The following is a 27634-nucleotide window of genomic DNA, read 5'->3' as shown; positions in this document are numbered from 1 at the left end:
AGTTGTTGGAAATGGGTAGTAGACTTTAGAATTTAGCCATATTTTAATTTTTAATTGTGAGATCGTGAAGCATTTTGGCTTTGGAGTCAGAACAAGATTCAAACCTTGGTTCTTCTACTTATTAGTTGTGTGACTTTGGGTAAGTTACTCTTAAGACTCTGTTTCTTTTACTGTGAAATGAAGATGACAGTAATAATCTCTTAGAGTTGAGGGAATGAAGTAAGATGATAAATAATTATAAATTGCTTTAACACAGTTCTGGCATAAAATAAGTGCTCAGTAAATATTTGCTGTTATTGATGTTGATATTATTATATATGGCTAGACACATATAGACACCTATTTACAAATCAGAAGCATTGGAAAAGGTCTTTGAAATTAATCCATTCCCTTTGCTGTATAGAAAAGAAACTGAGGAGGAATGTGTCCTTGATTATATTTAGCAAAAAGTTTTGCTTAATTTTTAGCAATAGAAAATTCTAATGGAAAAACTTGGCACTTTGTGCAGTGAAAGTGTTTTTCCTTATTTCTTATGGTCTGATTCATAATTGACTTAAATTTCCTCACATTTTCCTTTAAAATTAGTATTTAGGGCCTTTCAAAATGGATTGCTTTTTTTGATTACAAAAGTAATACATATTCATTGTTTTAAAAAAACTTAAAAATCAAATGTTACAAAACTAGATAATGTAGAAAGTGAGACTTGTAATCCTATTCCTCAGAGATAACAATTATTAGCATTTTAGTGTGTTGTCCTCTAAAATTAAAAATTTTATATAACATTTATAACAATATTAGTTTCTTTTTTTTTTTTTTTTTTTTTTTGCGTTATGAGGGCCTCTCACTGTTGTGGCCTCTCCCGTTGCGGAGCACAGGCTCCGGACGCGCAGGCTCAGCGGCCATGGCTCACGGACCTAGCCACTCCGCGGCATGTGCGATCTTCCCGGACCGGGGCACGAACCCATGTCCCCTGCATCGGCAGGCGGACTCTCAACCACTGCGCCACCAGGGAAGCCCCATGGAGTCACTTTTTAATGGTTTTATAAATTTCAAAGCATGTACATTCTGAAACCAATCTTCTATTGTGGATCATTTGGCTAATAAAATCTATATTTGATTCGTTTCCTAACCAGAAAAAAAATTATATTTTTGCTATTCTCTTTATAGTTATAAAGCTTCAAAGTTAATAATCAGTGATATTAAGTAGTCAGAATCAGGTACACCACCATAACAATAAATAACTACACTTATGTGGAAACTCAGTCAGATTTAATCTTAAGCTGATAAAATTATACTTATCACCATCCTCTCCAAATGTGCTCTGTTTCTTTTCTTTCTCCTCCTTAATAACAAATATACTTATAGCTCCTAATTATATTCTTATAAGTATATTTAAATAGATAGTAAGAAGGAAAGGTAAGTTCAATAGTAAAAATGAACTGCCTCAATTATTTTCTGGAAAAGGTTGTATAAAACTATATTAAAAACAAGACAGAGTAAGTGCCACAATGCTGGGAAAATTTTAAAAAAACACATAAACCTCTGTATTATTTAATCACGTATGTTTTCCTCATAGATATATGCACATTTAATATTTTTGCATTTAATTTGCTTGCATTTTCATCATTCTGGAACTTTTAATTGTTTTTTCTTTGGAATAACATAATTGTTTCCTTTAAGATTTTTCTCTTACTAATTCTTGAATTTTGGTGTTTGTTTGCTAGACCACAGCAGTTTACACTTCAAGATTCAGATAATTCTGTAGATTCATCAGCTTCTGATAGTGACCCCATGAGACAGAGATTTTCTATAAAAGCACATTCACGGTTACCCTACCTCATTATTTCTGATGGATACATGGTCACAACCCTTCGATTTCTTGATAATCTGTCTCCATCAGTGCTCATGAGATCCCTTCTACTTGATTCAGCACAGAGGCTTGAGAAAACATACCAAAGTTTGATATTGTCTAAGGTATAGTGCTTTTTGGTACCATTAGTAAAAGTTGACTTCTTAGTCCTTTCAAATTTAAAACTGTACTGACAGCCTTGGATTGTATACAGTTAACTGTAGATGTTTTAATTGTTTGTAGTACAATTATCGATAAAATTTTGCTCTGGAAATCTTTTTTCTTCTATAGCCAAAAGGCCAAGGGCTGAACTTGGAATCACTGGATTCCCTAAGATCTAGCTTGTTAAAACACCACGGAAATGAAAATTTAGCTGATTCTACTGTTCCCAGATTCTTGCAGGCAGAAGAAACAATGAAATTAAATGAAGAAATAGCAGATTTGCAGGTACTTAGTAACAGTGTTTTATTTACTTTGAACAGTTGCGTATTGACTTTATTCCAAGAAACATATTTTCTTTTTCTTTCATTAAAAGGAAGAGAAATTTGAGAGCACTAAAGTGATTCTACTTGTAAGGAATCAAATGATATTAAGTATAATTTTTTTCACTCATGTTTTAGGATTTTGAAGCTGAAGAAACTAATGAAGGCGAAAATTTTCCAAACAACTTATTTTCTTTTTGGAACCAAAAGAAGGATCTGTTGTTTAGTAGTGCCCAAGAAGGAAGACTGGAATTTGCTTCTATGTTTGATACCATACATGCAAAAGATAATATTGAGGAGACAGATGAAACTGTTACAGAACTGCATTCTGTCCAGAAAAATCTCCTTGCAGCATGGACTATAGGAATTTCAAAAAATGTGACAGAAAAAAAATTAATGTTAAATTACACAGTAGTTTGTATCACTCATTTTTTGTACATTCTTCAATTTATAAAATGTCCTTTCCCCGAACTTGATCTTTTTTTAAGCAAGAGCCCAAGACATAATGCATGGGTACTTTGTATCTTTCAACTTTTTCATCAGTGTTTATCAATCCAGTACTGGGATATGAGATACAGACAAGATGTAGGACATTTGGTAAAGCTGACCTCAAATACTATAAAGCTTTTGCTGACACAGCAACAACAGAATCAGTTATTCTCAGAGAAACTTTTAGCCTGTTTTCATTTACTCAGAATGGTAGCTGATCATTTAAATGGCGTATACAGTCTTCAACCAGAAGTTATTTCAGCATCAACTGATGGAAGTAGAACAGCAAAGCAAGACTCATTGGTGGTACCCATTTTTCAAATGTTTCAAGATAGTGGTGCTCGGAAAAACTGGTCTTGGAATTCGTCTTTCAAGATTCGTCCTCAAGTATTAAATTTTGTTCAACAGCCAGGACACAGGTATAATGACTTTAATATTAGGAGACCATCAGCTTTATAGATTTTTCAAAATTGAGATATAATTCCCATACTGTAAAATTCTCCATTTTAAAGTGTACAATTCAGTGATCTTTAGTATAATCACAGGCTTGTAGAACTATTAGCACAAATTCCAGAATATTTTTATCACCCTCAAAAGAAACCTTGTACCCATTAGCACTCAGCATTATAGATTTTATGTTATAGAATTTATGCCAGATATTATTCAACACATATATTTTATTAGTCGTGGGCATCCATGATACTGTTGAAGGATTTTGGTTTAGATAAGCACTATAGAAAAATGACCACAGGTACATAAAGCATTTATGAAAGTTTTAAAAATATGCATTTTTTGATCCGTGGACTTTGTGCTATATTTAAATCTGATCAGTTTGTATACATGTTATTACCTCAGTGAAGAATACATGCAGAAATAAAAAGGCTAATGAGGAGGCTATACTCATTCTTATCCCTAGTCTGAAATTTGATTCTTATGATTACCTGATTTTGTGTGCAGATTCATTGTTCTCTGGAGAGTATTGTACAGAAAAACTTTATGGTATCAAACACAATTAAGTCAAAGAGTTCCTGAAGATGACATACAGTTAACTGAAAAGATGACACATGAAGCATCTACTGTCAAGTCCCTGTTATGTCATATACAGGCTAAATTGCAGACTGCTGGAGTTCTCTTGAACCAGACCTTAGAACTTAAATCTATCAATGGTCAGTATCTTATAAACAATTTCTAACTCCAGGAATAAGTGATATAGTTAGTGGGACTTTGATTTTATTAATTGGTTGCAATTATTTGCTTTTCAAAATAATTTCTGGTGGAGTTGTATCCACTAAATTTTAAAACAAGTACATGTTTATAAAGGAATTTAATTAACCAGCACTAATTTTTGGTTAAAAACTTTGTAGGGGAAGAGTGTTTCCTCTTAGGATCATATGAAAAGTCTGTTCAACTATGGAAGAAAGCTCTTCAAGAAACCCAAGAGAAAGGTAGGGGAGTGTTAAAAAATAATATTTGCCATAATATTGGTAGGACCATATTCTAGCATGCTGTTGAGCTTCAAAATTATTTCAGATTTCTGAGTGCTCACAATTTCTTAATGCTCAAATAGAATACATATTGTAGGTACCTTTACTGTCAGAAATAGTTATTTAAAATTATTCTTAGTCTTGGAAATTGTAGCACCAAGAATTTTTTCTGTTATCCATAGATAAGGCTCCTCTGTCCTTTTTTTGATTAGTGATGGAACCTGTGATTGATTGTTGATAGGGAAAAAAATGAGACTTAATCCCAAATTTAAAAAATATATATTTTGTCATTTAGTGCACTGCAAGTATCTAAATGACAAACTATGGGTCAGATAATTTGTCACCTTATTACAGACTTATAGAAACATGGAGCTAAGGCTCTCTGTTCTTAAGTAATTCAACTTTAAGAATTTCCTGTGGGACCTCCCTGGTAGCGCAGTGGTTAAGAATCTGCCTGCCAGTGCAGGGGACACGGTTCGAGCCCTGGTCTGAGAAGATCCCACATGCCACAACTACCGAGCCTGCGTGCTACAACTATGGAAGCCTGCACCCCTAGAGCCCGTTCTCTGCAACAAAGAGAAGCTGCAATGAAGAACAGCCCCCGCTCACTGCAACTAGAGAAAGCCCACGTGCAGCAACCATAGACCCAACGCAGCCAAAAATAAAATAAGATTAAAAAATTTAAAAAAAAAAGAATTTCTTGTGAGTTAGACTTATTATGGGCTACATGGAGGTTTTTTTTTAATATTTATTTAGTTGACTGCATTGGGTTTTGGTTGCGGCACACAGGATCTTCATTGCAGCACATGGGCTTCTCTCTAGTTGTGGCACTCAGGCTCTGGAGCGTATGGGCTCAGTAGTTGCGTTTCGCAGGCTCAGAAGTTGTGGTGTGCCAGCTTAGTTGCCCCGTGACATGTGGGATCTTAGTTCCCTGACCAGGGATTGAACCTGTGTCTGCTGCATTGGAAGGCGGTTTCTTAACCACTGGACCAACAGGGAAGGTCTCCTGCATCGAGGTTTTGATGAGAATCTAGGGGTGTGGATTCTAGAAACTGGTGATAGCTTTTATGATATAGGGCTGAGGGTATGAGTAAGATGACAGAGGTTCTCAGGTAGTGACCTTGGAGCTATCCTTGACTGCAACTACTACCTGGTCAGGTTTGGCCAATTATTAAATTTATTTTCTGACTGATGTGGCTTTGTATGTTTCATTAATTTATCTACTTAACCGGTATTTATTGAGGGCCTGCTATGTGTATTAGGCAATAGGAATAACTGAAATAAACAAGTTTACCCTAAAGTTGCCCACAATCTGGAGGAGAGATCACATAAACAACTAGCATGTTTCTAATTATGTTTTATGGTAGGTGCCGGGAAAGCACACATTCTGAGCTGGAGTGCAAACATCAGTCTGGGGAAAACCTGGAGGAGCTGACATTTAAAATTGAGTGAAAATTGTCCAATTGAAGGAGTGGGAATGGTTTAACAAAGGATATAGCATTCCTAAAGCAAAAAGGCATGGGAAACCATAGCAGTTTGGTAAACGTGCAGGTAGTTTTAACAGGACCAGATTATTTGAAATATGTGTGTAATACTGAGGATAGGGTGGTGAGTGCTAAAGTGAGAGGTAGAGAACAGATGATAAAGGAAGATATTCTGCAGTGCCATGGGATTAAGATTTTATCCTGAAGACAGTGGGGTCAGTTAAGATACTTTATGTAAGAAAAAGAACTTTTCAAATAAATATAGGCCATTTGGAAAGATCACTTCAGTACATTATGGAGGGCCATTTGTAGGAATGTGGTGTAGAGATGTGGGTTTTACCTAGAAGCAAGACAGTTAGTTGAGGAGGTCCTGAACCAAAGCAACATCAAGAGTACTGGAGGACAGAAGTCACATTTGTCAGGTATTTAAGAGGTTTGATCAATTGGACTTGAGTAGAGAAGTCTAATGTAGTTCTCAGATTTGGGGATTGTCCAACTGGATGAAGAAGAGTGACATTCAAGGTGATAAGTTCTCATGAAGAAAAGTTTTCATAGTGAGTCTCATTGTAGACCTTTTCATTTAATTTATTTTCCAACTGTATCCATTTGGTATGGTTTCTTGTAATGGAGACTGAAAATAACTGGCTTCAACAAGAAAGAAGTTTATTTCTCTCTCTTAGGAAATGAGGCCAGAAGTTGATAGTCTGGGGCTGATTCGGTGTTTCTGTGGTCTCATCAAGGACTCATGCTCCTTTAGTTTTTCTACACCGTCGTCCTTAGTGCGTTGCTTCCAGTCTTAAGGCCATTACATGAGTTAAGATGGGTGCTGAAGTCTCAGGCATCATGTACATAATCTAGTTAACAGGAAGGAGGAAGGCAGGAAGGACAAGAAAAGGGTGTACCTCCTAGTTGAGTTACCTCTCTTTAAGCAGCTTTTCTAGCAGTTCTATACAATATTATCTCTTGGTTCAGAACTTGTCATATTTTCACATGGCCACATCTAGCAAGAAACTGTGATCTGGGTGCATTGTAACCTCAAATAAAATTAGAATTCTTTTACTCAGAAAGAATAGATAAGGAATAGGCAGCCAGCAGTCTCAGTCCTAAGCACCCTTCAGATGTTTGAAGGCAGTGGTCAGGGACTCCTATCTTATTGGATAGTGTTTCTTCTCCTTTGGAAAGTGTCTTTGATGGTCTGATATTTGTATGATTTCTTGTGTGGTTTTTAAAAAATTTTTATTTTTAGCATGTTCCCTTCTGTTTCATACCATGTGTACTTGAGATAGATGTCATTAGTGGACCTTAGTACCGAGATAAGGAGGATGTGCACCTCTCTTTGGATAAATTCTTAGTCATCCTAGGGCCTCATCAAAGAAAATAAAATTGTTCAGAACTTAAAATGAAAAAGAACAAAATATTGCTTACCTGTTTTTTATTAAAGTATAAAACAGGTACAGGAAAGTTCACATAACATGAATGTACAGCTTGATGAATTTTTATAAACTGAACATTCCTGTCTACCCAGCACCCAGATCAAGAACATTACCTAGCTAACATGTTTTTAATGTAAATGTAATTCTTCCCTGTTTAAGGAGGAAGAAGGATATGTTTTCTTCAGATACGCTATTATCTTTCCCTTTTGTACTGCCACCTCTATAACTATAATTTAAATGATGCTCAAGGATTATGTGATCAGCTAGTAAGAGAAATACTGATATGGTCCCACCTACCTGTAAAAGAAGATGAAGATTGTTCAGGTATGCTTTTCAAAAACCAGTTTGTTTAATGTTAATACTTTGTATTTATAAGTGTAGATATGAAATTGCTTATACATAAAAGTTGGTTGCTCTGCCCTATTGTGGTAAATTTTGGACTGTCAGCTTCTCAGTAGCAAGGATCATGTTTTTGTTTGTTTTTAATCTTTGGGTCTCTAGGCTTAGCAGTAATTGCCTGCTGAACTGATACAATTGTTGTGTCACAGCCCTATTTGTTAGACATAATATCAGGTACCCAAGTACTTTTCCTTGATATGTTTATATTTTCTTTAATGGTTGCTTAAGGTTGTTTAGTAAAGTGATGAAAATCTCTTTCTGAGGTATTCTTTTTAAAATTGCTTAATAGGCTGCAGAATATTTAGATTGTCCTTTTTAAAAGAGGTGTATTTAAATTAAGCAGTAACCAGAGTAAAAGATATATATGAATGAACACATAATATAGTTATAATAGTTATACGGTCGTAGACCATTAGATATATACTATGCGTATGAATGTGTCAGAACGGCTCAATATATCAGAACTTTCTAAATGGAGTTCATGACTCTAATGGAGTTTGTTTGTTTTGGTTTTTTTCTAATAACTGATTATTGGTTTAGAACATCATTTTACTGATGGAAAATAGTGATCAAAAGAAGTTAGTTTACAAAGTCTTCTAAAAATAGTTTGAGAAGTGGGGCCCATCTCTTACGTAAAACCCTTTCTTTGATTTTCACTAGTTTATCAGAACAGTGTTGGTTTCTTTGGCTTCAGCCGCTGTTTTTTGTTGTTGTTGTTGTTGTTGTTTTGTGGTACGCAGGCCTCCCACTGTTGTGGCCTCTCCCGTTGCGGAGCACAGGCTCTGGACGCGCAGGCTCAGTGGCCATGGCTCACGGGCCCAGCTGCTCCGTGGCATGTGGGATCTTCCCGGACCGGGGCACGAACCCGCGTCCCCTGCATTGGTAGGCGGATTCCCAACCACTGCGCCACCAGGGAAGCCCCTTGTTTTGTTTGTTTTGAGGTGAGATAGATGGTAGAATACCATGACATTTTTATTCTGGTATTCATATTTTCTCTGCATTTTTTTAAAATTTAATTTTTATTTTATACTGGGGTGTAGCTGATTTACAATGTTGTGTTAGTTTCAGGTATACAGCAAAGTGGTTCAGTTATACGTATATCCATTTTTTTTCAGATTCTTTTCCCACGTAGGTTATTACAGAATACTGAGTAGAGCTCCCTGAGCTATACAGTAGGTCCTTCTTGATTATCTAGTTTTTATATAGTAGTGTGTATCTGTTAATCCCAACCTCCTAATTTATCCCTCCCCCTCACTTTTCCCCTTTAGTAACCATAAGTTTGTTTTCGATGTCTGTGAGTCTGTTTCTGTTTTGTAAATAAGTTCATTTGTATCATCTTTTTAGATTCCACATATAAGTGATGTCATATGCAGCCACTGTTTATAGATTTCTTACTTTTGGTGATATTTGTCTTTTTAAATGTTGTGTTCATTACAGAAGTAGTACAAGTTCATTTTAGACAATTTTGAAATATGGAAAGGTTTAAATAAGAAAATAAAATCACTTAATCTACCCTTTTTTGTCTATATACATTTATGTATGTATATTCTGTTTTATAATCTTTTAAACTTAATATTATGAATATTTTCCAATGTAAATAATTCTTTTTAAAAACCTATTAAGCCTTTTCCTCATTATTGCACATTTTAGATTGGTGCCACCTATTTACTATTGATGTTTTAAATAATGCTGTAGTGTACATAAATTTTTGTGAACATTACTAATAATATCTCTAGGTTAAATTTTGAGAAATGAGGTTACAGGATCAAAGAGAATCCATGGTTTTAAGACTTTTGATGCCTGGTGTCAAATTGCCCTCCAAAAGGACTGGTAGCTGTGTATGAGTGGAAGACTTTTATGTGTGACTTTTTTTTTTTTTTTTTTATGTGTGACTTTTTAACTGACTGATATTCTTTTTTTTTTTTTTTCGGTAGTATTGTCATGACTTGATAATAAATTTCAAGATAAGTTGAACCTATTGTAATGTATTTGTTTTAATTTTTAATGACAGTTGTTTAGAGTATATTAATCATATCCCTACTGGGTCAGGAGTCCCCAAGGCTACCCCCACGTTCAGGGATTCACAGGGAGGACTCACAGGGCCTAGTGTATAGTTGTACTCACACCTATGATTCATTACAATGAAAGGATACAAAGCAAAATCAGCAAAGGGAAAAGGAGCATGGGGTGAAGTCCGGAGGAAACCAGGCACAAGCTTCCAAGAAGTGACAAGATAGAAATGGCCATACACATATCGAACTTAATATTATTGTGAATACCTACCAAGTGACTTCCTTTCTTTTTTTTCTTTTTTTTGTTTTGGCTGTGCCACGTGGCTTGTGGGATCTTAGTTCTCACAACCAGGGATCAAACCCGGGACCCCTGCAGTGGAAGCATGGAGTCCTAACCATTGGCCCACCAGGGAATTCCCCCCAAGTGACTTCTGAGAAAGAAAGATACTTTGCCATTGTTGGGGCCATACATTTTATAAAAATTAATGTTAACTTAGTATTTATCTGTGTTTAATAGTTTTAACTGTTTATTTACATATATCTGAATGCCAATTTATATTATTGAGTTTTGATTTTCAAATAGGGATGACACATGTTTGCTCCTACTAGTTTATATCAGAGTCACCCTAGAAATAGTGATGTAACTCTCTCCCTCCCCTGCCTTCTCCCTCCACTCCACGTGTTCCTTTTGTCCATACCTCCCAGAAGAATCTTATGGTAAGGACTTACTCTTACTAATGGAAGTATATCATAATATCCAGACCTAATGGTACAGAAAAAAGCATGAAGAATCACTGCTCTGGTGCTTTTCAGATTATCTTTGTAGTAAACCCTGCCTCCTTTCATTAAAGAAAGAAAATTAGAAAGGGAAGAAAGTAGGGAAAATAAATAATGAAATGCTAAACTTGCAAGTCCATTATGGCTGGATTGTTTGTATAGATCCTTCCATGTTTTTAGGTAAAACTAGTAGCTTGAGGTTAAAAGAGTTCCTAAGTGTATGTGCTCATAATTACGAGCTAATTATTTTTGTTCTGTTGTCTTCAAGAAGTGTAGATAGCTATTATAAATTAACTTGTGTAGGCCATGGGTGTTCATCTCAGAAAAAAGTTGTAATTATAATTTTCTTCTTGCATAATGTTGGGAACTTAAATATTACTACTTTTGATAGTTTGATCAGAATCTCCTTTGGTCATTTGGTGTATCCTGCAGTTCCTGAGAAGTCTCATTGTGAGTTTGGAGTGACTGGAAACGTTCATCCTGAAGCGGCGGTGAAGGTTGTCCAGTCCATGGCCCGCTTCATGGCTTCCTATTTCACCAATCAGCTGCTTTGCATTTTGCCACCTCACAATGTGAATGTTCTTCCTCCCCTTCATATTAAAACAGGTAAACAAATAATTTTCTCACCTTGTTTTTGCACGTAATATTTAAAATCATATTATACGGTGATCATTAGTCCATGGAAATAAAACTGTTCTAGCTCAGTGCCTGAACGCTAAGGAGATACACAAGTGACTGTTTACGAATGAATATAATCTGAGAAAGGTAATTGCTTTGGACTTGTTTTTATTGAATATGTATTTTTAAATTGGGAATTTTGGACACATTGGCATTTATAAAGTTTCCATTTTTAAAGTAAAAGGGCTATAAAAATGTAATTTAACAAATTTTGAGTATGCTAATTTAGAATTTAATTTTATTTGGACATTTTACTTTTATAATTTTATTTGAATCATTTTCTTTGCTCTACTTAATCATTTCATTAATAGAGTCATAATGTACCTAATCTGTGTGAGGTAACTGCCCTACCCTAATGGAAATAAGCATGTACACAGATTTCTATGATATTCATTCATTCCAATAATTTTTATTAGTGCCTGCTATGTGTCAAGTAGTGTTGTAGGTGCTGGAAATATATTAGCTTGCACCATATGAAATTAATAATATGAAAACATCTGTAGTTTTGTCTTGTCTTGACATTTGGAACAGATTTATCCTAACTGCCATGAACAAAACAGATGAAATACCTGTTCTTTTATGGAAGTACATCTAATAGATTGAGACGGAAAATTAAATAGATGCATATATAAACAAAGATCTATCAAATGGTGACAATTATTATGCAGAGAACTAAGTAGAGAAATGTATTGTGACTGAGTCGGTAGTTGAGGTGGTGACTTTAGGGAAGAGCTCTCTGCAGGGGTGACATTTAAACTGAACTCTTAATGACAAGAAGAAGCCAGCCATGGACGCATAGGACTTAGAGCATTATATGCTGAGCCTGTGCAAAGGCTCTAGAGCAAGGACAAACTTGATGTGTCTGAGAAACTGAAAGACTGGTGTAGCTGGAGCACAGAGGGTGAGGTAGAGAGTGGTATGAGATGAAGACAGAGATAGATGGCCAGGTGATGTAAGCCAGGGTATGAAATCTGAATTTTATTTTAGGTACAGTGGGAAGTTATTGGAGGGCTTTAAGCAGGAAATAACACGAACTGATAAACATGTACAAGGCACACATAGAGTAGTACAAGATGTAATATAATTAGAAGTTTAATAGAAGTAGCAACAAGTGGTCATCAGATTTAATCACAGAACTGTGGATTTTGAACTATGTGTTTGGACTCTAATTTTCTCAGGGTGTGGGTGGGAGTGGAGGACTGTCCTCACCCACTTGGATGCTTCAACAGTAGTGTTAGACTCTAGTATCGTCAGGGTTTTCAGGAGCTTCTAGACCCTAGAGAGCCTTATATGTAAGGTAGGATCAGAAAGGAAATTGTCTAGAGGTTCCTTTTCAGAGGTGTCTGCTTCCCTGGGGAAGAAAAGTTGGCCCTGACCTGATTATGGCTTCTCTTAGGGAGCTGGTGTAAACAGAGAAACAGGTGCTCTGTTCTTCCAGGATCTACCTTCTCCCCTTTCCCTCTCCATTGGCCACTAACTCAGTTTCAGCTGGTGCTCCGTCCTTTTCTCCCTGAGAACAGCCTGTGCTTCTTTCTCTCACATTATGCTTTCCTCTGACTGAACCTCTCAGTTGGATATTACTTATTTCCTTGTACATTTGACACTAATTATTACAATAGTTTTTTATCTAAGCTCTCTTTATTTTGTCACAAGTGAGGTATTTACTACTTGTGCTCCCTATTTTTGGTAATAATGTTTCTGATAACAAATTGTATCCTTAATCCATATAATTTTACTGAAGGAGAGAGGCAGAACTCATGTGGTTTTAATTTTTTAAAATATTTATTTATTTATTTATGGCTGCATTGGGTCTTCGTTGCTGTGCACGGGCTTCTCATTGTGGTGGCTTCTAGGCACGTGGGCTTCAGTAGTTGTGGCACGTGGGCCCAGTAGTTGTGGCTTGCGGGCTCTAGAGCACAGTCTCAGTAGTTGTGGTGCACGGGCTTAGTTGCTCTGCGGCATGTGGGATCTTCCTGGACCAGGGCTCGAACCTGTGCCCCCTGCATTGGCAGGCGGATTCTTAACCACTGCGCCACCAGGGAAGCCCTCATGTGGTTTTTAGAAAAATCTTAAAAAAAAAAGAAGTACAATCCTGGTATTCAGAAGATTTATCTCAATTTCTTATCTTTCTGTCCTACAATATTTATAGGACTTTTGCTCTTTGCTAATGATTTTTATCTTTACAGATGACTTTACATACCTAAGGGAGACTGATATTTATCACACTTTGTGAAGAGAAGTGACAGTTATTGAATTGTTTCTGGGCAGACTCATAAATGTTCATAAAAGCTCAGAGACATACCTTTTTATTCCCTACGTAAATATCTTCCCAGTTAGAGGAGAGAGTAGGAGAGAAGACTTTGTGTTCTTTTCCTATGCCCGAGACTAGACTATGATTGTTGACAATTTAAATATCTGAAACTTGTTATATATCCTTTAATTTCTTTAATCTCCCTCTGTCTTGAAAAATGATATTAGCAGGCTTGACTTAGAATATATTTCATGTTAATCTTTTAAATCAGAACTAGTGGCAGAATGTATTGCGGATTTGAGTTGCTTATTTGGTATGATGTTTGCTGTGTGAAAGCAGTAAAAATTTCAGAAAATTAAATCATTCAAATTCTTTTAATGGTACAGTGCCTTACTCATAGTGAATTAAAAACTGGAAAAATTTCATCAATCTCCTGGCTGTTTGCCTATGCAGAATCAAACAGTCATTGATTGACTAAATTTTTCGTTTCTTTCCATATCTTTGTCAAAGAGCTAAAATGTTAGTGCTTGGTGTGGGCAGAGCCTATGCAGATCACATAAGAAACTAATCATTTCATTTCAAGGAGCAAAAACCTTCATATACTAATTACCAGTTTTATTTTGAGGGAGTGAGTGAAAATCTTAGCAATATGTATTTTTTAAAAGATAACAGTTCTGTCATAGTATTTTCAAATTTCTCATTCAAGTTACTTTAATTAGGGAAAGATACAGAAGGCTGGGGAGAAGGATATTATTACCCTTTGTATTTAATCTCAGGCCAGACTGAAATCTTGTCATTTGTTCAGGATTACTGAAAATCACAGTTTTCTACTTTCTGTTAAACACTGAACATTGAACATTTAATATGCTTGAGTATTACCTCAAACTAGATTTTTATCCCATGACACTATGAGGAATGCAAAGTCAGGTAAGATGCAGTCTCTGCCCTCCAGATTTCATAATGCAGTAGGAGAAATAGCTATATATTTCAGAGCAGCCCACAGTAGTAAACTGTACACTGTGACCGGTACGTTTACGTGTGTGTGTACGTTTATATTATCTGACCAAAAAGTTTCATTAAACTGTACTTATTTACCTTTATTTTGTGTAATGCACTCTGATACTGTCTCTTTTGTTTCTATGTCTACTCAGTTTCATGTTTTTAGGAATGCTGACATTTGCTTCATGACCCACTAAAGAGACACAGTGTTCAATGTTAAAAAGACTATTCTAGAGTACGTTAAGCATTATTTTAGGCCATTTTGTATGTATCTTCCTTGTTGTGGTTTTGTGTAGGAAATACTGATTGAAGAGATCTATAAAAAGAGGTGTGAGTTCTTGTATATATAATTGTAAAATCCATTTTCTTTAATTTACTCACAGAGCAGCCCTTTCGACTTATTCCTCTGCAACACTCGAAGGTGGCCAGTGTTGTTAGAGAGCAGAATCTTTCTAATGTGTGGACAGTTGAATATGCCCTTGAATTATTATTTATTGGTGGCCTGGTTCCAGAAGCTGTGTGGTTGGCACAGAAACTTGGAGACTGGAAGACGTCTGTTTCCATTGGTGTGGCCTTGCAGCTGTTCTGTAAACATGATAGCAATTTCACAAGGTATGTATTTTTAGGAAAGTATGATGGTCATCTAAAATATTTTTTATTTCAGTCATTGCTGGTATTTATACATTTTGTGGAATCCTTAGTTCAGCATTGTCCAATAGAACTTTTTTCAGTAATGGAAATATTCTGTATGTGCTATCCAATCTGATAGCTACTAGCCACATGTATTTATTGAGCACTTGAAATGTGGATAATAAGACCAAGGAACTGGATTTTCCATCTAATTTTAATTAAATTTAGAGGGCTGTATACATCTAGTGGCTACTGTATTGGACAGATCAGAGGCTTACTTACAGTGTTAAAACATCTATTTAGCACATTAATTTGTTAGTAGTGCCCTCAAAGGGCCTACAGTCAATGGGAAAGTTTGTCTTTCCCAAACAGGATTTGAGTTTTAAGCTAATCAAACTAATCCCTATATTTTAACTATTCTGAAGGTTATGGTATTGCTGTGTCTTCTATATTTTTTAATTCAATAATTCAATGTATGTTTATTTATTAACATACATTGTTAATATGTTTATTATTAACAATGTATGTATGTTATTAACAATGTATGTATGTTTATTATTATTATTTATCAAGCTCTATGCCAGGTGTTTTAGTGGATTGTAAACTTAAATGGTACATAGTTTCTATGCTTAGGCATTTATAGTTTAATAGGGAAAACAGGACAAAACATTATTACAATTTACATAGTATGGTAAGAAAAGTGCCTGTGGTACAGTAGGGAGAGCACTAGTATCAAGTGAGGGAAGGACAGGAAATACTTTATGTGGGAGATGTCATTTGAGATGGGCATTGAAGGGAAGATGGGATCATGACAAACTGAGTAGCTGTAGGGAGAGAGAACATTCCAAATGTGAGCAAAGGCATTTGGCAAAAGCAAGTTTGGCTTGGTTTGGATAGAGTACATTTGTAGGGCAGCAGTGGGAGGTAAGGATGAGGAGATATATTAGTACCATAATTATGGAAAGCCTTAATACTATCCTTAATACAGTATTTCCTTGCTTATTTCTTGTCTAAATATAGGATGAATAAAGTGAATTTCTCTGTTCTTTAAAATTTCATGTTTAGCTCTTGATGTGTGTATGTTTCCTTTTTTCAAAATTTGTATTCTTTTCCCTTAATTTGATGTGATTTCAGGTCCAGGAAAAAGGGTCTGAATCTACCGTTAAATATGACTCCAGCACAGATTTTCCAGGAAAAACTGCAGTGTTTTTTAGGTCAGCCGGCCTCTTTGGAAGCAAAAAAAGAAATGGGCTCAAAATACAAACAGTTTACAGGTGTGTTACCTATGTATGGTCGACACATGTATCGGCTTAATTAATATAAAGCTTATGGTATTTTAAAAAGCTTTTAAGTACCCACACATATATTAATGCTTTGAAGTAATAAGCTTATCAAAAATAAAATTTTGCTATTTATTCTTGATAATGGGAGCATCCCAAACTGATGCAGTTCAAAATACAATGTTCAGTATCTGAATGATATTCTGATTTTCCATACATAGCCTTTCTTTATACTAGTGGTATTTTGCTGCATTTAGATTGTTTTCTTTTGCAGTCATAGAATCGTAGAATCTCAGATGTCAAGGGGTACTTAGAACCTCTTGCCTAATGCATAAATCATAGAGTTGTTTTTTGCTTTTAATTTGAAAAGTTCTGAGTGGTATTATAAACAAATAATATAATATTACATGTAATACATGGATTTACCCAGGAGCCCTATAAAATTCGTCTGTTTTAAAGAGGGGGAAATTTAGACAAAAAGTAATGAAGTCTGTTATTTCAAGTCATATATTTAATGATAAAACCAGGATAGCTGTTTTGTTTTATTAGTGCTTGTCTCCATTAAGGAGTGAGACTTCTCTAGATTCCTAGAGCTTATTAATTATAACTTCTCTTTCTGGAAAGAATTCATAATACTTGGAAATCAGACTGAAAATTTCTTTGATAATTTTCTGTCAGGTTTTTTTTTTAAGTAAATGAAAAGATAATGTATCTACATGAAAGTTGATTTTGAAAAAAAGGACTAAAAAATTCCCAGTCTGAACTTCCAGTTCTGGCAATATATTGTTTTAGATGATCTGAAAACTCTCCTACAATAAATACATAGATACAGTGTGTTTCTAGATAAAATATAAAGATATGCATTTAAAGGCTAAGATTTAAAGAAAGTAAGGGAAATTTCCAGGGGTCAGAAAGAAAGAGAAAAAGTCAATGGATTCCACCCCTAGGTATTTACCCAAGAAAAATGAAAACATAGGTCCACTGAAAAACCTGTATATTGAATGTTCATAGCAGCTTTTTCATAATAGCCAAAAACTTGAAACAACTCAAATGCTTATCAACTTGTGGATGGAAGAACAAATTGCAATTTATCTGTACAATGGAATAATAATTAATAAAGAGTAGCAAACTACTGATAACATGCAACAACATGGATGAATTGAAGAACCATTATGCTGAATGAAAGAACTCAGAAATAAAACTACACACTGTGTGATTCCATTTATGTGATTTTATAAAAAACAACACGATAGGGACAAGAAACAGATCAATGGTTACATGAGAGTAAGGGGGGAATTGACAACAAAAGGGTATAAGAACTTTTGTGGAGTGATGAAAATGTCAAAATTCATTGAACTGGGGACTTCCCTGGTTGTCCAGTGGTTAAGACTCTGCACTCCTAGTGCAGGGGGCCCAGATTCCATCCCTGGTCAGGGAACTGGATCCCGCATGCCACAACTAAGCCACGTGCCACAGCTAAGACCTAGTGCAGCCAAATAAATATTTTAAAAAACAGAAAACAAACAAAACTCATTGAACTGTACACTTAAAAAGGATAAATTTTAGTGTACGTAAATTATACCTCAACAAACTGATTTAAAAACAAAAAACTCAGCAGATGGTTAGTGAACTGGAAAATGAATTTGATCTATCTCTGTATATATACACACACAAAAAAAATATATAGAGAGAGATAAAAATGTATAGATATAAAGAAAAGAGTTGGAAAATATGAAAGAGAAGTTAAACTTTGTATAGAATGTTGTGGAAGACACAACATATGTGTAATAGGAGTTTCAGTAGAGCCACACCAAATTCTGGATAGTGACTACCTCTGGAGAGAGGAAGTGAAATATGATTGGTACCTAAGGAATTTCAGCTGTATTTGCAACATTCTTTTTTAATCTAAATTGAATGTAGGAAACATGTTAATATCAGACAAGGATGAAGTCAGTACGTGAGTGTTTTCATATTATATTCTATACCTTAAAGTATGCTTAAAATATTTCCTAATATAAAAGTGCGTAAGTCTCCAATTCTGCCACCTGCATCTCTGCATTTTGCCTTCTGGAACATGTCTCCATATGTACATACACTTATATAATTGAAGCCATACTGTATGACTATTTTGTATATTGCTGGGGGTTTTTTTAGCTTCACAAGTCCTTTTTATTATAAAACTACTGTGATGGACTATTATGAAAAAGAAAATAATTACTCTCTCACTGCCTTCATGTAATGTTGTATATTATTTTGGAGTCTTTCTTGACATTTTATTTTTCCCATTAATATTTTGTTCTTTTATTATTATTTTTGAGTCACAACTATATTCCAAGAATTTTTTATTATATAATTGTTATTACAGTGTCTTGTATAATTTTGGAAAAGTCTTTGTGCTCTGATTACCTATAATCTTAAAAGTAAGAGAATCTTTATTAAGTTTCTATCTAGAAGTTTGGGTGTTTTGCATGTCAACCAATATGTTCATTTTTGGCAATCAGCTTTTTCAGATATGAAATTTTATCCTACAAAATAACATGAAAAGTATAATATAAATTTTAACTACTTTACCTAATTTTGTATTTGCTAGATCCCATTGAAGAAGAAGATGCAGATCTGCTATTTGGTTCTGTGCAGGAAGTACTGAAAGCAGCAGTTATGGCTGATGCAGATATTCTTTCAGAGACATTTCAGCTTCTGATAAACTCTGCCAAGGACTTCAGTCAGAGACTGTGGGGCTTAGTGCCGGTCGGCTTGTATCTTCCAGCTCCTCCATTATATTGTCCTCAGCCAGCTATTCTTAGTGAAGTAAGCTTAGTGCTTAATCTTTCAATTAATTTAAAGTTGATTTTGTCCAATTTTTAAAATAATCAACTTGTTAATAATCATCAAGTTAAAAATGCAGGCTCTGAAGCTAACTTCTGGATTCCAGCTTTGCTGTTTATTTATTGTGTAATATTGGGCAATGTACTAAACTGATGTTTAAGTTTCCTTATCTGTAAAATGAAGTTGATGATAGTACCTCTGACAGCATTATTGAGAGTATTAAATGAGATATCCTGTAAAAGCTTTTACTTTAGGGCCTAGGACACATAGTAAGCATTCAATAAATGTTAAAATTATTTCAATAATAAAACAAAATTAAGAGATATTTCTCTGTATCCAGATTTTTAAAAAATAAACATTTGTTTAGGGTAGCAAAAAGAATGTCAGAATTTAGAAGCCATACATTATTTTTTATTTATTTATTTATTTTTGGCTGCATTGGGCCTTCGTTGCTGCGTGCGGGCTTTCTCTAGTTGTGGCGAGCGGGGGCTACTCTTCGTTGCGGTGCGTGGGCTTCTTATTGCAGTGGCTTCTCTTGTTGTGGAGCACGGGTTCTAGGCATGTGGGCTCAGTAGTTGCAGGTTGCAGGCTGTAGAGTGCAGGCTCAGTAGTTGTGGCACATGGGCTTAGTTGCTCTGCGGCATGTGGGATCTTCCAGGACCAGGGCTTGAACCTCGTGTTCCTTGCATTGGCAGGTGGATTCTTAACCACTGTGCCACCAGGGAAGTCCCAAGCCATACATTATTTTAGTCTTTTATTCATCTCATTGTCTGTGCCTCTTTTGAAAGACTTAGTCTGATTTTTCTTTGATTTGAAAGGTCATTTTTTTCTCCTATACTTTTCAATTGATAGTTCTGTCTTATAAATAGCAATACTGTATTCCTCTCAGGAACTTTTCCTCTGCTCTTATTGAAAATCATAACATAGCTGGTTTTAGGATTTAAAGTGTTAACGTAAATTATTTACATTTAAATTGTTTTAATATTCAATTAGCTGTTTAAATTGATTCTGGTATTGTTTCTTTACTACTTTTTCAGAATTAGCAACTTTTTTTCTTTTTCTTTTTTTAGACTTATTTGCTGTATTCTCATTGTTATATTTCAAGTTACGTTTCAGTAGATTAAAATATTTCATTTGTTGATATTTCAGGTGTAATATATTACAAATGGAAAGAATAAGTAGTCCATGGTATTTCTCAGTAATTCCTCTTTCCTCTCATATCTGAGTCTTCAGTATGTTGGTTTAGGAATTAGAAATAGCATTTAAGATATTTTTAGATATGCTGTGCTGATATTAGTTTGGTACCTATCCTTAGTAGTACTTCATTTTATTATTTTTTAGTAAAATAATCTCCAATGGTAGGATTTCTCTTAAATGTCCCTCTGTATCAGTTAGAACCCTTTGGGCTGTAAGTAACAGAAAACGTGGTAAATATTGGCTGGCATAATTGAGAAGTCCAGTTATGTTACCAAAGACTTGGGCTCTTTCTTTTAGTTTGTTTTCTAAGGTGTCAGCTTCAGTTTAAGGCTGGCTCCCTTTGTGGGAGCAGAATGGCTGCCAGTAGCTTCTAAGGATACCTTGTCCATGTCCAAAGGGAGTGGGAATGGGAGAAAGAAAAGTAGTAAAAAAGTATTTCTTTCCCAGCATTCCAAGCAAGAGTACTGAGAGTTACTCTTGTAAGACCGACTGAGGTCACTTCCCTGTCCTCGAATCAAACACCTTGACTAGGGCTAATACAAAGTACTGCTTGGCAATTGACTAGGACCTTCCTTGGCAGCTAGGGATATGGGATCAGCTCTCCTTGAATCATTTGGCTATGTAGGAGAGGGGCAGATACCCAAATAAAAACTGAATACTCTTAAGAAGTGACAATGGTAGGAGAAGGTTGGGGAAGCAAATGTTTACAGTATTCACATTATCTCATTCTCTGGGAAATTAATCTGTAGCTACTGACTTGAATTGTGTTTATTCAAGAAACATTTGTTGGATCCTACCACATATTGGAGTTTACTCTATGCACTATATGACAAGACCTTTGCTCCTGGGTAGTTCTCAATAGTGTGGGAAACAGATACATAAATCAGCAAGAATAGATTAGTGAAAGCTATAATGGAAGTCTGAGCAAAGACTCATAGTAGCACAGAATGGGAGGGCTTCACAGAGGAGGTGACATTGAAATATAATGGGATTTTTCCAGGAAGAGGAAGGGAAAAGTCATTCTTTTTGAAAGGAGCTTTCTCTGTAACATTCCACCCATGGAGTCCGGGGTGATGGCTTCAACTGTTGTAGCCAAAGACTTGGGATTAGAGTCGACTCACCCCTTTACATTGTTTGAGGTGAGAGAAGTGTTTCCTTGACACTAGAAATAGCAATAGTTAATCTCTGAGGCCATGTCTCAAAACTTCTTTTATAAATGTCCAGGAGTATTCTACTTTGAGAAGCACTATCTTTATTTTCACTTTAACATTTTAAGTTTCTGTTTTACTAGCTACTAAAATTGTTGTTATTGTTTCTTTTTAGGAAGATGGTGATGATCTTCTTCTAAAAGCTGAAAAAGATAATCGCCAAAAGGTGTCTGGAATCCTTCAACGTGTTCTCTTGCTTTTCCGGGCAGCTCGGTGTTCTTTTCCTGTAGCACAGTGGTACATCTTGCAGTTGAGATGGGCAAGAAAAGTCATGCAGAAGGTATGGAAATGTCCTAGTCACTTATGTGCTATTGAAATAGGGAAGAACCTTTTGTATTCTATTGCAAGTTAATCACTAAAGGTTTATTGCTTCTAACCTTGAATTATACATAATGGCCCATCTTTGGGAACTCTGCTTCCCTGGTAATGAGCATTAAGCTAAAATACCTCTTTTTAGCTAACAGGAAACGTCCTGACCAGGCCCACCTGTGAATGACTGCAGGGAGGAAGAAATTAACACATGCCCTCCAGAGGCTGATGGGAACCAGGAAGTGTTTGACTTTACTCCCTCCCATTTTAGTATAAAAGGAGCCTGAATTCTAACTCAGGCAAGATGGTTCTTTGTGGCATGAGCCCACCATCTTCTCTGTTGGCTGGCTTTCCGAATAAAGTCGTTATTCCTTGCCCCAAGAACTCAGTTCTCGATTATTGGCCTGTAGTGCAGCAAGCAGTATGAGCTTAGACTCGGTAACAGTATGGTAAACAATTTAAATATACTAATATTTATTAATATTTATAACTGTGATATTTTCCCAAGGAGTCCTGCCCTATAAATCCATAAATTTCAGGCTTATTTATAGTACGAAACCTGCTTCTCAAAGTAGAATACTCCTGGACATTTATAAAGGAAGTTTTGAGGCATGGCCTCAGACGCGGGCTTCTCATTGCAGTGGCTTCTCTTGTTGTGGAGCACAGGCTCTAGGCACGCGAGCTTCAGTAGTTGTGGCTCATGGGCTCTAGAGTGCAGGCTCAGTAGTTGTGGCGCATGGGCTTAGTTGCTCTGCAGCATGTGGGATCTTCCCGGACCAGGGATTGAACCCGTGTCCCCTGCATTGGCAGGCGGATTCTTAACCGCTGTGCCACCAGGGAAGCCCGTATGTATAAGTTTTTGTGTAGACACATGTTTTTCATCCATGGGTCAAACTGCACCAATAATTGCAAGGATATAGGTAGCCAAAAGATACAGATGATATGTAGTGAACTCTGGAATTGCATACACTGCTCCAAGTCTTTTCTCACTGTAGAAGAATGTGTCCTGGTTTTTTTTTAATGTCATGACACAAAAGGGAACTATTTCAGTTATTTAACAACTCCTTTTTATATCTCTCTAATTATATAGCTTGGGTAACATTTTCCAGGGGTCATACTCCATAAATCCATACATTCTAGATTTGTTTCTAATAACCAGCCTAGACTGACTCTGTACATCTGGTAAATACCATTAATTTGTTTGGCAAGAAGTCTGTCCTTAGCATGCTTACAAGGGGATTTGACTAGATCATGTCTTTCTGGAAGTGAATAGTAGAGGGAGAAAATAGATTACAAGCCTACTGCTAATCCTTTTCTTCCCAGGTTTATGTCTCTTAGATCCCTTTTCTTTTATTCTTTTTTTTAATAAGTTTATTTTTATTTATTTATTTTTGGCTGCGTTTGGTCTTTGTTGCTGCGTGTGGGCTTTCTCTAGTTGCGGCGAGCGGGGGCTACTCTTCTTTGCAGTGCACTTGCTTCTCATTGCGTTGGCTTCTCTTGTTGTGGAGCACGGGCTCCTGGTGTGTGGACTTTAGTAGTTGTGGCACACGGGCTCAGTAGTTGTGGCGCACAGGCTTAGTTGCTCAACAGCATGTGGGATCTTCCCGGACCAGGGCTTGAACTCGTGTTCACTGGATTGTCAGGCAGATTCTTAACCACTGTGCCACCAGGGAAGTCCCGCTTTTCTTTTATTCTATCACAGTTTCCTTTTAACACACAGTAGTTTCCTTTATTTTCTATTCTTGATTTGTTAGAGAGATTAGGTAGTTGGTCCTGAACTATATTTTGGATTTGTCTGTCATTTTTCATTTAGTGTCATTTAAGTTGTTCCTCTTTCTTTTTATTTTCTATAAGCTGGTAATTAATCTATCCTCATGAAAGTAGACAGATTTGATTAAATTCAGGTTAACATTTTCTTAGAATTGAATCCTTCATAAGTGGTATTGTATACTTCCCCTCTGCAGCATATCATGTTGCACATACGTCTTTTTCTTTCACTTTTCATGGTATGAGATGGATCAGTGAATTTGGGTCATATTCCACCCACTATCATGTTCTCCATCAACCCATCAATTTTTTACCTAATTTAGCATTTATTGATGATCCTCGCTAGAGTCATTTTTTTATTAGGAGTTGCCAAATGATGACTTTATAATTCTGTCACTTATAGATTAGTTTTTTAAAGTTTTGTATGTAGATATACCTTTTTCTGTATTAGTTTTTAGGTAATGCACGTAGGTAGAGTTAGATACTTAAGTTTATTTTCTTTACTATTCCTTTGGGGAAAGTCAGGGGAAATAGCATTAAATTCTTTTTATACAGAACTTTTTAGGCAAAACTGAGTGACAAGAGAGGTTAATTTGGCTAGAATGTTTTTTTTTTTCCTTTGAGATTTAGCCTAGTGAATTTGTTGAGTTAAATTTGTGAGCTACGTTTCTGAAAGTACAAGTGATTTCAGGGATATTGTCTTACATTGTATGGGAACCATGCTGTGTTTTCCACTCTTTATGGTTTATCTTACCTGCCTTGTTTGTTGCTTTATAGTTTCCTTAAAAATTGACTTATAAAAAAAAAAAATTGACTTATATGACTGGTAATTAACATATTCTTTCTTTACTTTCAGATTCGAATGAAAGGATCCCTTCCTTCATTGAGTCCTTTCCCTCAGTCATTACTTAATTTCTGTAAAGGAGGTGTAGCATTCTTTCGACCCGGGACAACTGGAGACCACAAGCTTGATGAAGTGTCCATTAAAGCAATAGGTTTGTCCAAAATGAGCTGTTTGCTTATAAATTAGGCCTAAATATTAGTAATGATATATTTTACATTTGATTCGGGGAAGTTTCATGTAACAATACTGTGCTGATAATGAAAAGACCGTATGTGTATGTTGCCACCATGGAAATATATCTGAGGGAATTACCTGGTGGTCCAGTGGTCAAGAATCTGCGCTTCCACTGCAGGGGGCACAGGTTTGATCCCTAGTTGGGGAACTAAGATCCTGCATGCCTCGTGGTGCGGCCAGGGAAAAAGAAAAAAAAAAGGAAATATATCTAAGATACATTAGGTGAAAAAAAAGAGATAGTTGCAAAACTGTATATACATAGTATGATTTTATATATCTTTGTGTACCTGTATTACTTTTAATAAAAAAATTGTTTTATATTGGAAATTATATTTCTAATATTGAAAATTTTTTAACTTAAATGCCTATTTTTTTTTTTTAATAAATTTATTTATTTATTTATTTTTGGCTGTGTTGGGTCTTTGTTGCTGTGCTCGGGCCCTCTCTAGCTGTGGTGAACGGGGGCTACCCTTCATTGCAGTGCACGGGCTTCTCATTGCGGTGGCTTCTCTTGTTGTGGAGCACAGGCTTTAGGCACGCGAGCTTCAGCAGTTGTGGCACATGGGCTCAGCAGTTGTGGCTCGTGGACTCTAGAGTGCAGGCTCAGTAGTTGTGGCACATGGGCTTAGTTGCTCTGTGGCATGTGGAATCTTCCCGGATCAGAGCTCAAACCTGTGTCCCCTGCATTGGCAGGCGGATTCTTAACCACTGTGCCACCAGGAAGTCCTTTAAATGCCTATTAATAAGTGATTTTCCAAATAAATTAACAATATGGTATTAAGTAGAGCTATGTGTATTGGCTTTGAAAAATATTTACAATATACTCTAAGTTTAAAACAAGTAAACTACCAATAAATAGAGTAGCTTATTTACTCTATAAAGTGTTTTTAATATTTTCATGCGAGTATGACATGTATGAAATATTCTGGAATAATATGTGTAAAAATTCTGTAAGGATCTCCACAACTTTTATATAAAGTATTGAGTATGAGCATGTTTCTTTTGTAATCAACAGTATAAAGACATTTATTTTGGAAAAAAAATAACCAACAGTTGTTATAATATTAATGTATATACTCATACAGTCTTCTTTCATATTTCCATTCCTGATTTAGGTTGCTTCAGAGAACTTTGTGCTTTGTGTTGGATGCTGCATGTCCGTGATAAGTTATCCTATAGTTGCAGGCAATATCAGAAGGCAAGGGAAAATGTGGAGGGAAAAAAGGTATCAATTACACAAGAATAAGAAAAATAAATATTACTTGGGAAATAATTGCTTGATCGAAGAATCTAGTCTATCTGTCTAAAGTGAAAAGGAAATGATATTTTTCAATATCCATTTAGGACCTCGAAGTGAAGTTTGATTCTTGTATGGTTGAGCACTGTCTCAGTGCAGTGGAATGGGCTTGTAGAATGCTACCGTTCTCTCGATTTTCCAATATTGAAGAACTTATTCAGGATCTAATTTTGAGCCTCATTGGAGAACTGCCACCAATCAGAGAGGTAATGTAAATGTAGGTGAAAATAAACTAAATCAGAATCAGAGACTTAAAAGAATTTTAATTTTATTTATAATTAAGAATGATGCTCATAAAACTCATTTTTAAATTTTTCTGAAGGTAGCAGAAATTTTTGTGAAAGCGTTTCCCAATCCTGAGGACATAAGGGTTCCTGTAAGAGAAAAATATCACTCTCTTCAACAGAGACTCAGACACTATGTTGTGAAAGGTATTATTTGTCATTTCTTAGATATCTGATAGATAAATTGCTGAAGATTCTCATTTTGTTTTGAAAGCATTTATTTTCTAGTGCTTATGTTTTTATGCATTTCTCTTTGGAGATAGGAGTATGAGAAGTCAGAAGCACTTCCCCATTACGGAAGCACCAATTCTGTTGCTTTGGAACCAGACAAAGCTGACTTCATGTCATGGCTCTGTCAGTTAGTAACTGTGTGACCATAGGCAAGTTGCTCCATATCTCTGAGCCTCTTTTCCTTATTTGTAAAATGAGTATATTAATACTTCTTTATGAATATGTATTGAAAGAGGATTAAAAAAGATAAAATATATAAAATGAATATATAGTGCTTTGTATAATCAGATATTTTATTGAAAACTAGTATTCTCCTTTTATGGTTATTTATGCTCCTTATTTTATACTATGCATTCAAGATGACCTTGTGAAAATTTTTTTTTATTGTGGTAAAATATAATACAAAATTTACCATTTTTAAGTGTACAGTTCAATGGCATTAAGCACAGGCATACCTTGGAGATATTTCAGGTTTGGTTCCAGACCACCATAATAAAGTGAATAATGCAGTAATGCAAGTCATATGAATTTTTTGGTTTCCTAGTGCATATAAAAGTTATGTTTGCAGTATACTATAGTCTATTAAGTGTGCTCTAAAAAAAGGCAATGTATATACCTTAATTTAAAAAGTACTTTATTGCTAAAAAATGCTAACCATTATCTGAGTCATAATCATAAGGAAGTCATAATCTTTTTGCAGTAGTAGCATTAAAGATCACTGATCACAGGTCAACAAAACAAATCTCATAATAATGAAAAAGTTGAAATGCTGTGAGAATTAGCAATATGTGACACAGAGACATGAAGTGAGCAAATGCTGCTGGAAAAATGGCACCAGTAGACTTGCTTGAAGGTTGCCCCAAACCTTCACAGATATTGCAATTTGTAAAAAATGCAATATCTGTGAAGTACAATGAAATGAGGTATTCATAATGTTGTAGAAATTTTTAAAGAATTCAGATTACTCTCTGTTTTAGAACTATAGTTATTTAAGTCTAGTAATATCCTATGATGTACATTATTGCATTAATGTACTTACATTGTATTTATATTTTTTCAGACTTTTTTGAAATCTCTAAAATGTCATGTTTATGTATTAATGATACTTAAAAATTTTTATGCAGGTAGTCTTGAAAAACCTCCCTTTCTACTGTTTTCTGTTACTTGAAGTCAGAAAGGTGTTTTTGTTT

The 27634-nt window shown here is 35.4% G+C and overlaps 1 protein-coding gene across 15 annotated transcripts in view; it reads left to right on the top strand.

Annotated features, from left to right (window-relative positions):
- CPLANE1 (ciliogenesis and planar polarity effector complex subunit 1) overlaps positions 1–27634 on the top strand; it is a 130346-nt gene that overhangs the window by 14430 nt on the left and 88282 nt on the right. For all 15 annotated transcript variants that reach the window (XM_073802062.1, XM_033852804.2, XM_033852803.2 and 12 more), the window contains 15 exons: positions 1725–1974; positions 2141–2296; positions 2470–3239; positions 3778–3986; positions 4185–4265; positions 7381–7545; positions 10842–11015; positions 14721–14949; positions 16102–16241; positions 18838–19055; positions 21594–21758; positions 24411–24549; positions 25748–25857; positions 25977–26135; positions 26252–26360. In XM_073802062.1, coding sequence (XP_073658163.1) covers positions 1725–1974; positions 2141–2296; positions 2470–3239; positions 3778–3986; positions 4185–4265; positions 7381–7545; positions 10842–11015; positions 14721–14949; positions 16102–16241; positions 18838–19055; positions 21594–21758; positions 24411–24549; positions 25748–25857; positions 25977–26135; positions 26252–26360 — 3074 coding nt within the window. The remainder of the gene's footprint in view (positions 1–1724; positions 1975–2140; positions 2297–2469; positions 3240–3777; positions 3987–4184; positions 4266–7380; positions 7546–10841; positions 11016–14720; positions 14950–16101; positions 16242–18837; positions 19056–21593; positions 21759–24410; positions 24550–25747; positions 25858–25976; positions 26136–26251; positions 26361–27634) is intronic.

Source organism: Tursiops truncatus, chromosome 3 (genome assembly GCF_011762595.2).
Source record: "Tursiops truncatus isolate mTurTru1 chromosome 3, mTurTru1.mat.Y, whole genome shotgun sequence".
NCBI lineage: Eukaryota > Metazoa > Chordata > Mammalia > Artiodactyla > Delphinidae > Tursiops > Tursiops truncatus.
Note: the sequence above shows the minus strand (reverse complement) of the source record. Positions and strands in the feature narration are given on the sequence as shown.